The 11,507-nt window shown below is 37.1% G+C and overlaps 1 protein-coding gene across 1 annotated transcript in view; it reads right to left on the minus strand.

Annotated features, from left to right (window-relative positions):
- Positions 1 to 5,311: 5,311 nt before the first annotated feature.
- The window catches only part of LOC149801996 (kinase suppressor of Ras 2-like), a 25,165-nt gene continuing 18,969 nt past the window's right edge, over positions 5,312 to 11,507 (minus strand). Inside the window, exons 7-8 of the mRNA XM_089956389.1 lie at positions 11,057 to 11,137; positions 5,312 to 6,231 (exon numbers count right to left, since the gene is read on the minus strand). Coding sequence (XP_089812515.1) covers positions 6,154 to 6,231; positions 11,057 to 11,137 — 159 coding nt within the window. The 3' untranslated portion in view covers positions 5,312 to 6,153. The remainder of the gene's footprint in view (positions 6,232 to 11,056; positions 11,138 to 11,507) is intronic.

The raw sequence follows: 11,507 nt of genomic DNA on the forward strand, positions 1-11,507 counted from the left end.
CCAATTATAAATTAATAAATTATAACACCTTCGGGTAAGAATAACAAATTTTAAAAAAGACATCGGACAATTTTATAACCATAAAAAGGGGGGACACACCCTAACTGGTCTGAAAAGATCAAACAGGGAATAGCCTCCCTACACAAAAAATTGAGTGCCTGATCAAAACCCTTTAATGTATAAACCAATGCCATTGGTATTATTGAAGACGGTATGCGGAGAATCTGTTTACTTTTTTTTAAAGTTAAAAAAGAGTTCCTTTGTTATGTACTCAGTTTTGCATTCTGAAAAAATATAGCCATTGGCATTTTCCACAACTACCAATATAACTTCAGTAATTACGACTTATTGGCAGAAAGAAAACATTGTTTTTGAATAGCTGATGCAGTGTAATTATACTAATTTTACTATACTAGATAACATTAATAATAAAAATATTTACGTTAGGTAAATTGTAAAAGCAATTTTTACGATAGTGACGCAAGATATTCTATTTCCATCCTTCCCCATTTTAAACGGTATCTTTTAGATTTTTTAATGTTTCTTGATATGAATCATTTCGCTGCAATATTGAAAACATATAGATTCGAATAATTTTGATATTTGTTGCAATGTTGTCATATTTTGAAGCAATACGTGTGGACCGGATTGTTTGATTATGAGGCATAGGAGGCACATCTGAAAGTAATTTTGTAACCATAACCACACCAAATTTATCACGTTAGAACCGTATGTTTCAAAACTTCTTTTCTATTCATTCGTTCCAAGCAATTCTAAGATCAAAGTGTCAGATGCTTTCAAGTTTCTGAATGTTGGACGACCTCAGAATGATATAAAATGCCTTTACTCAGTCAACTAAAAAGTTTACATATTTAAAATATGTATATGAAGTACTTGTGGAAAAACAAATGCCGTGAATGGGGCAACTTCTATCATTGACAACTGAGGGTTGCACGCATTCGTGTGTTAGGTGTATATGGTGGCAAGTTATAAAGCGATTTCTTTTTCCGAGATTCCCACTGTCTAGACTTAAGGTAGACTTAAAGAGAATAATCACTAATACGTTCCTTTTGATTCAGGACAAAGTAGCACTAGTTGCAGATTCTTCCAGGAATATTGGTGTACGGAAGGTTGCTGCCAATTGTAGTAAACGTTAGCGGCCTTGGACAACGGCAAGGTGCGTCATGAACAAGTAAATGCATTTTCAAAATAAAAAGAAAGCAAAAAACTTTTAACTTATGAGTAAAGTTTTCAAGTTGAAGAAAGACATGCTTTGTTACTTTGTACATTCTATAAGCAGAGTCAAGTAACAAAGAGAGATAATGTGACTTCGAATATATAATAAAATGCACTGGCTTGATGGCTTTGGTAACTGCCCACTTAAGTCATTGATGTGTGTGTGTGTGTGTGTGTGTGTGTGTGTGTGTGTGACTTGGATTTTTAACGTAGCTTTAACAGTTTTTCAGTCATATCGCTACGATGTCTGCATTGTGGCAGTTTATAGTGATGTCTAACACTGGGGCATCATGCCGCAGACATGTAGCACGATGTCACACCCAGTCACATTATCCTGACACCAGCCAGACCAGTCTTAACACTAACCTCTTAATGCTGAGCGCCAAGCGAGGCACATCTTAGTACCATTTTTTAAGTCTTTGGTATGACTCGGCCGGGGATTGAACCCACGACCTCCCGCATCCGAGACGGGTGCTCTAATCTATACGCCACCGGAGTAGTTGTCATTGTTATGTGAAATATGACATGTGGTCAACTGATCTATATTGAGGGCTGCTCATTATCCTCCTATTTCATGTTTTATGATTTGTTGCAGTTAATTTGATTGATCTTTAGAATGAGAAATTATCTGACCAGTGGAAGAATGTCGTTACTGAGGGACATATATTGACAACATTCATCGAAACAAAAACAAACGTTGGACTCGTTTTCAGCTAATATTGTTAATTTTTTCTAAGATTTATCTATTTATCTATCTATCTATAAATACGTTGACGCAGTCACACTTGGTACGTGGTCAAAGATAAAGTAAAGATGGAAGTGATAGGAAAGGCAGAAATAAGTGAAAGTGTGTCAGTGTACGTTTTCGTCCCTTCATACTCAAACCAATCCGGCTACCGTAGCGGCAATGAGATATGGAACCTCAACCGGCATAGCCCTGAGAATCACTAGGTCTTACTTGTAGCTGACTAGTTCATTAGAATGTGATTTTGGAAAGCTCCTGCTTGTGAGATACCAAGTCAGGAGCTTCTGCAATTATTGATGGTAATTTGTTTCAAGTCCCTATTGTACATGGGAAGAAGCTGAACTTGAAACAATTTGTCGATGCTGACTTTAATTGGAACTTTTTCCTGTGGTTTGCCCTAGTTTGGCTATATAAAGGGTCAGGTATTTGTCCGCTGGTATGTCCACTAGGTTGTTCGCAGTCTTGTACATGATGGTTAGCTGGGCCTTGGTTCGCCTGGATTCGAGTGATTCCCACTGGAGATGGTTGAGCATTGCACTGACACTGCTAGTGTTACGATATTTATTTGTGGTAAACCTAGCCGCTCTCCTCTGAACCATCTCTATCTTATTTGTTAGATCTTTACTATGTGGGTTCCACACAGTCGAGCAATACTCAAGACCTGGTCAAACCAGAGTGAAATATACCGCACTTTTTACTTCTTCATTGTTGATTTGGAGGTTGCGGCGCAGGAAACCAAGGTTACTGTTCCCTTTTTTCACTATCTTGTCTATGTGCCTTTTCCAAGAGAGGTCTCTAGACAATTCCACCCCGAGATATTTTGTTGCCTGCTCATTGGTTAACTTGTGCCCCTTAAGAGTATATTCGGACAAGATTGGTGATTTTTTCCTGTAATCTCTTAGGATGCTGCATTTTTCTGGATGGAACGACATACCCCAAGTTCTTTCCCAGAGGGCCAGTTGGTTCAGGTCTTCCTGAAGGATCTCACAGTCCCTGGAGACATTTATTTCCCGGTAGACTATACAGTCATCTGCAAAAAGTCTTGTGTTGGATTTGACGCTTGCAGGTAGATCATTGATGAACACCAGGAAGAGTATGGGACCCAAAACACTCCCCTGAGGTACCCCACTAACAACTGGTGCTGGGTCTGATGTTGCTCCATCTACTATAACTCTCTGCGATCTGTCTGATAGGAAATCTCTGATCCATTTCTGTGTGTTACCCCTGATGCCATAGTGGTCCAACTTGCTGAGGAGTCTTTCATGGGGGACACGATCGAAAGCCTTACTGAAGTCAAGAATTGCAAGGTCATACTGCTTCCCTCTGTCTAAGGATTTGGCGAGCTCATCCACTAGGGTTATGAGCTGTGTTTCACAGCTTCGTCTGGCATTGAAACCATGCTGGCAGTCTGTTAGAATGTTGTAGCGATCTAGATGTTGCATCATGTTGCTGACTATGATGTGTTCAAGCATTTTGCAGCAGATACATGTAAGGGAGACCGGTCTATAATTGCTGGCCTTGAATCTTTCTCCATTTTTGAAGATAGCTGTAACGTTTGCTGTTTTCCAGACATCAGGGACATAACCTGTTGAGAGGCACTTCTGGTAAATATAACTCAAGTATGGTGCACACTCTTCTGCTAGATCTTTCATGATCCTTGCTGGAATCATGTCTGGTCCTGTAGCTTTCTGTGGGTTAATTTTCCGCAACAAGCTGTATACACCTTCTACAGTAACTTGGATGTCAGGCATTGGTGGGTAACGATCTCCATGTAGGCTTGGTAGATCACTCTTATCCTCTTGTGTGAAAACTGACTGGTATTGACGATTCAGTATGTTAGCCTTGTCGGATGCCTCTGAATGTAGTTTCCCGTGTTCCTTGAGTGGTGCCACACCATAGCTGTCTCTACGTAAGGACTTAATGTAGTTCCAAAACCTCTTCTGCTTGTTTGGTTGTTGTTCTTGACGTGGGTTACCTACTTCTATCAAGTTTTCAATATATCTTCAGTAAGCCTGCCGTTCTAAGCGTTGTGATCTTGCTTTTGATTCTTTGTGTAGTTTCCGATCTCTTGTTTTTCCTGTTGTTTTCTGTCTTGCAAACAATTTGTTCCGTCTTCTGTGTTGGGCTCTAATGGATTTGTCTATCCAAGGTTTGTTTGTTTTATTTCCAGAGAAGGTCTTAGATGGTATAAATTTATCCATTAACCGTTTGATGTTCTCCTCAAACATTTTCCATGTGTCATTTGCAGAAAGGTTATCTGTTTCATGTATGAATGATTCTTGTAATGACTTAAATTCTTCACGTAACTGGCCATAGTCTGCATTCCTGTATTGGAAGACTTTACGAGCTGCTTTCTTCACTTTCATTTGTCGTAGGCTGGACTCTATGTAAACTGTTTCATGGTCAGCAATTCCTGGTATGACATCACACTTGTTGATTAGTGTTTTGTTGTTTGTGAAGAACAGGTCAAGCAGATTTGAAGTAAATTCAGTTACACGTGTTGCTGCATCTACAACCTGTTCCAGGAATGAGTCCTTTATGATATTTAGTAGATGTTGGCATTGGGCATTGTTTGTGGATAGATACTTTATCACAGGACTACTGTTATTTACATTAATATATACATATCATATATTTTATTAATCACATAGACCGCGCCGGTGGTCTAAGTGGTCAGAGTGTCCGCCTCAGATGTGGGAGATCGCGGGTTCGAAACCCGGCCGAACCACGCCAAAGACTTATAAAACTTTAGTGTATGACCGTCAATGGTAATAATCATCTATAATCAAGATAGTTGATAGGTAATTTTTGTACATGGGTATAACAATTTATTTTAACATACTAATAGTGTAGATAGCGTAGGATCCATATACAGGTTTTTTCAATCATTAAAGTTAATATTAGTATTAAACCTGTTGACAAGTCTGGGTTGATTTCTCATTGGCTGGTGGGGTCAGGCGGGTTTATCGGAGAATTAAGTTATTTCCCATTGAATGGGTTAGATGAGGTGGGGTTTTTTTACGATGTGAAATGTTTGATACGTAGCGAGTAGCACAAAATGCGATTTCATCCCTTGTGCATGTATACAAGAGGGTAAGACTCTACAATTGTTTATTCTGTTTTCTAATGTTCTTGTTGTAACATCAGTCTGCAGACGTATTTCACGTTGTGTTTAGATATTATTTGAGAAGAAAAATTTGTTTAGATTTGGATTATTCACTGGAACTGCAAAGTGCTCACTAGACTAGAATATTGTTCTAGAACTCTTGTGAATTATTCAAACGAATTCTGGACAGTGATATTTGATACAACAGGACTGTTTATCTGAAATTCATTCGGAACATTTTATTTTTTTGGACTTGAATAGAACTCTTTCAGATTTTGGGGGGATTCAATTGATGCTATTATAACTTCCTTTTAAATGATTCATTTTATATCTTTCATGATTAAATTATTTGTTAAGTTTTGCAAAACTTGTTGGTTTTGCTTCTTTCTGTTCCTTAGTTATGACTAAAGAATCGTAACAGTATCTCAAAGGTCTGGTACTATCTTTTTAAGCGCATCAGTTGAAAGATGCATCGTTTAGAGCCAGGATAAACGAAATCATTTCTTCTTCTTCTGTCTCTCTAAAATATTTCCATTAAAATAAAAACTATGCGATAAACAGAATCTCAAATGGATACAGATTTAACATCAAATTTGCAAAATTCGTTAAATAATTTCCAGCTGTTGCTCGCTAAAGTTCACAAAAGCTGAAAAGTAAACAAATCGTTTCATAAATGCAGTATTATATCATTACCTATTTGATCTCTCTCTCTCTCTCTCTCTCTCTCTCTCTCTCTCTCTAAACGTATGAACCATTTTCATCTCATGATGCCACACATTGTATCGACAGTTCCCGTAGTTTGCACGATTTTTCATTTCAACCTATTGACATAGTCGATTCTGAGATTCACCGTCTTAATACGTTATATCCAAAAAGTCTACATTTCAAAATATCTATACGACATTAATGTTTGGTTTAAAAATAATATATTTTTAAACTAGGTTAATTTAAGGATGGGTATTTGAATTACGTCCCTTTTTACAATTTTTATGAATAACTTGATGGAAAATGGAATTTATTCTCTTCTTCTTTTTCTGTCTCTTTTTCTGTTTCTGTTTTCCCCACATTATGCAGTGGTTTCGTCAAGTCCCAATCTGTTCATACCGTGAGGCTCAGAAAGACTCTGGCTTTTTCGTAACTGTACCTGCAAATTCGAAGTCACATGTATTATCATAACATCGTACTTGATAAAGACTATCATTTTAGTTCATTCTCGTGATCAGTCTTAATAAGAAACTTATCAACGAATTTATGTACTAACGAAAAAAAAAAATCGTTGCAAAAGTACGCAGAATGATTCCAAAGGAAATAAATGACTCACAGTGCTTTAACGAGAGCATATATTTAACGTGAGCAGAACAAGCGTACCATAACGCGTGATGACATAGATTAAAAAACAAACCGGACATAAACTATAAATAAAGTTTGTAATCAAATCTTTGATTTTTATCATGTCTTGTATCACACGTCATATAAGTATGTATATGCAACAAAGTACAGTCTCATTTCGATCTTTAAGTGGAATACTCTACAAAATGTTTGGACAAAAACAAATTAGCAGTTCGAAGCAAGAACTTCGTTTGGTCGATATATATTGATCAGAAGCCGGAAACAAGACCCCTCCTGCCTGTAAATAAAATTCGCGGTGAAAGAATAGACTGACGTGACGTGATTGATCAATCAGTTCGATATACCATGCAGGTCATTGACGGAACAAACAAACGGATGTTCATCAGTATTGTATAGCAGTCACATAATTTAAATGAGAAAGAAATGCTTGATTCGTGCCGAGTTTTCTTTTCGGCACAAAAATAATCTGAGATTTTGACGAAATCAAGGTTTAAATGTTTGAAGAGAAATGTTTCTCTTTTAAGCTGATATATTAGCGATATGTAGTCATGACAATGAAGATTTCAATTGTACATTTTATTATTATAAATATCCAATAAAATTAAAGTTTGAAAAATGCTCATAGTGAACGTTTAGTATTTTATTCTTTCGTTTATTTTCTTTGAAATGTTTAAAAGATGCATCATATAATAAATAAAGGTAGCCTGCATTAATCCAAAAACAAACAACCACCCGCTGCAACTATTAGTTTGTTTCATTAAAATCAACATTTGAAGCGAAAAATTCCTGAGAAAAATAAAAAAAAATATTCCTAAAGAAATAAGTTTTAAAAGAATGATAGAAAATCTGTGTATATTATGAATGTATAAAACCACTATTGTGTTAGATTGTTTGTACTCTCTTGCACCTGTTGTGTTCTTATTATTATCGTTCTTCTTGATCATTTTGAGGGCATGTCACTTTCTAACCGTCTCCTTCAATGCTGATGATAATCGATTTAATTGCTCTTAGTTTCCTCGGGGAGGGCGAGGGGATTCACTGACAGAAACAATATGTGAGGACAAGTAGGAAGTTTACTGCCAGTTACATAAGTGCTTGTTTCCATTTTTCTGTCAAAATGAAAAATATTACAAAGGTCATACTAATGTATCACAAATCAGTGGGTTAATCTTCTGAAGCCAATATCTCGCGTTACCTTGCGATATCTTCAAGGAACGTTTTGTGCAGATCTCTTGAAATCGTGCGACAATCTAAGACGTATTGTCCATAGTACATCCGGCTTATTCCCCACTTGCAAACATTTTTAGCAAACTTTTGTGTCAGAAGGGAGCCAAACACAACATAAATTTTGCAAGAAAGAAGATTTGACTTAAGTTTACAAATGAAATTATTCTGCAGAGGACAATGTCTTAAGGGATGCCACAGGCTGACTCTCTTATCTTCGCTAGCCACGGTTTCTGATGTGTTAACCCTATCTGCACCTTGGCGGATCGAACAGATATTTCAGTGCTACGTCCTAGCGACATCTGTTGAAATTCATGAATTGTCGTCCTTACTATGTAATGCTAGCTCGGCCAAAGACGGCAGAGAAAATTGTCTTCAGAAGGATATTTTGTAAGTTTAACATCGAAATTGTGGCAAAGTACAAGAGAAAAGCCATTACAGGTGTATTTGAATGGCTGTATTTGTACAAACACGGACCGACAGCGGAAACTTGTTTATTTCAGCTGTGTGCTCGACTTGTCTCGGTCACGAAGCAACAGTGTTCAGATTTGAACAACTTGATTTTGATTGGATGTGGTGGTTAGCCGCCGCATCCAATGAAATTAACAGGCCCGTAGCACTGAAATATCTGTTCGATCCGCCAAGTTGTAGATAGGGTTAACATATCTGAACCTTGGCTTGCAAAGATGACTCTTTATGCGTGTCCTTTAACAACTTATTCCTATCGGAGATTCTCGAACAGATACATTAACACATTTTGAGGGCACATTTTGTATGCGCAACAATGTGAATCCAAAAGTATTAAAGGAGATTTGGAAAATGATTGGTTATCTCAAAATTATACACAGAGTATGCAACCGCATAATACATATGTCTTTTTACTGAGACATCTATGCAAGACTGTAGTGGATAAACGCGACACAGCAGTCACTTGTTCGGCGTCCCAGATGGCTGCAGCATCCTCATTTTGGTTACGGGGTTAGTTAAGATTATTAATTTCCTTATATTGTCTACACACCTCGATGGATTTTGTTCATACACTGGGGTTAAGGCTACATTCATGAATGGTATGCTGAAAAGACAGTTTATACCGAGACACACTCATCCGTCACTTTGTCCTTGAAACTGAGGTAAAGGACGCAGAAGATTGGCGTTTAGGTCTGGGTAAATATTTTCATTTGCTTATGTTTTCGTTGTCTCTTCATGAAGTACAAGTATCAGAGAGAGAGAGGGAGAGAGAGAGAGACAGACAGACAGACAGACAGACAGACAGACAGAGACAGAGACAGAGACATAAGGACAGAGAGAGATCTGATCTAAGGCTAAGAATATGCAGGTAGGAACGAGGTTGTTCCAAGGTCCTGTTAACAACTTCTGATCTCGAGCGTGGAATTTCCCCAACGCCGGCACATTGATGGAATATTTTTCTAAAATTTCTCAATTGGAAGTAGTTGTGAACAAAATAATGATGGCGTGTGATCGTTATTGACATAACCTTAAGCATTGTGCAAAGGCTTTATACCGTTAGAGAAGTAACATTAAAGCAAAAATTCCTATCAACGGATTTTGTGTGTGCCTAAAACTAAATAGACCAGAAACCATCTATACGTGACCATCGAGCTATATTTCTGATAATTCAAAATGTTTTTGATGTTTGTACAAGCTACAAGAGAGGTTTAGTTCTAAAACAAAGCTGATTTTAAGAGATTAAATGAGATTATCTTAAAACAAAACTGGGAAAGTGTGTTTCAGAGTTGTTATAATATTAATGAAACCGCAGTTAGATGTACCTCGTTTGCAGATTTTTTCATACTGTCTTTACTCATTTATAAGTCGAATTATACTGCAAACTGCCCAGATCCAAATCTGCTGTTGCATAATACGGCTGCGGATTTGGGGTCTATGCTGTGTTTCTACTGATTACTCCTAAAAAAAATACTAAACAGAACAAGCTATGCTAGCACACTATGCGCCGGCAGATCAGTGTATGTTAGTTTGCAGTTTGACTCGACTTTTAAGCGAGCATAGACGGTCGTTACTTTCGCCCAGGCAGCTTAATTATTAATAATTTCTCAAGAAACGTTTATCGCACCATATGTATCAGTATGGCCTTCAACTTTTTTAAAATTGCAATGGGCAAACTGGAATATGTTTTTGGAGAATGCGCAAAATTTTGTAAAATTCGTGCAGTCTGGTTTGACGTTTCTATTATGCATAATATATCATTCACTTTGAGGGCATGTTACTATGTAACCATCTGCTACATTGTTGATGACGGTCGATTTACAACTTTGCATATGTTTCAAATTCCTATTGATTCCTCGAGGGGATTGGATGAGCTGTAGTGACATGTGAAGACATGGGTGGATTCTACTGCGAGTGACGTAATTGCTTGTATCCATTTTTCTTTCACTTATCACAACTATTAGAAAAGTCAGACGAATGGTTACAATATCTTCTTCCACTTCTCTGTAAGTCTCGTTCTACCAACATATCGCGTAACTTTGACGAATGTACGCCAAGCTCTTTGTACAGATCTCTTGAATTCAAACGAAAATCTGGTGTAAAACGACTTCTTGTCTAACCAACATCAACTGTTAGTGAAATCCCGTTGAGTGTGTTTTGAAGTTTCTAATATTAGCATCGGGTTAGCGGGTGGTACGAAATGATTCGAAGGTTAAAATTAGGAGGTGGTGTGGGTAGGGAAGTGAAATTGACAGTTCTAAATTATACCGACAGACAAATTACACTTATGACAATTCTTTAATAAGTATCTCAGTTACAGAAAAAGTAAAACATAACAAAATATATGAATAAGATAATATTTTACCACTAGAGCAGTGCTGGATTAAACCCTGTGGAGGCCCTTAGAAAGTCGAAATCTTGCCCGCCCCCCCCCCCCAACATCAATCGCAATGTGAACAACAATTTACATTCCTGCAACGGATATACTCTTAATTTTTATTAAAGTGAACTCTAATATCATGTAAATTGTTACAAAACCCCGAACTAATTGTCGATCGCGTGAGATTCACGCATCTCATATTCCCAATAATATTTTGCAAAATCTGGCTTTAACGAAGTTATGCAGTTTGTGCTTTCATGTACAGTGTGCTCAGGCTACAAAACCACAATGTCATCGAAAGGAGAGGGAGCCAACTGAAATTGAAACAAAAACTTTGGCTCCTTCTTAACTTGAAAAAACATTCTGCTGCCTTTGTCTGCCTATTTGCACCTTACTGAGTCAGTGGGAAAAAGTACTATATCTTTGAAAAGAAATGATAAAAAAATATAGTGACTCCAAGTCAAAATTCCTAGCTGCCGGAATGAGCATCTTTATATGGTCAGTACCATTTGTGATAACGTTGTACTCTGCGTAGGTTTTTTAATATTACCTTTTCATTCAGGAAGTGCCCAATATCAATAAAAGCTGGCCGTGATTCGGGAATGTGGTTCCAGCAGCATTGAATCAAACTCTGTAAGACACGCAGTGAAGTTGGTTTAGTGCACTGATGTACATACATACATACATACATACATACATACATACATACATACATACATATATACATACATACATACATACATACATACATGCATGCATGCATGCATGCATGCATACATACATACATACATACATACATACATACATACATACATACATACATACATACATACATAAGACGAGCTAGGCGTGTGTCTGCGGCTTTTTAGTCAAGAACATAAACTTTAACTGTAACAAAATCACCTGAAATTTGCATCTTTAGAAATTGTTTCAGATTTAATGTAGACTGATCACGATTTGTGACTTAACTATATATATATATATATATATATATATATATA

This window comes from Sinohyriopsis cumingii, chromosome 4 (genome assembly GCF_028554795.1).
Source record: "Sinohyriopsis cumingii isolate HCF-2022 chromosome 4, ASM2855479v2, whole genome shotgun sequence".
Classification (NCBI taxonomy): domain Eukaryota; kingdom Metazoa; phylum Mollusca; class Bivalvia; order Unionida; family Unionidae; genus Sinohyriopsis; species Sinohyriopsis cumingii.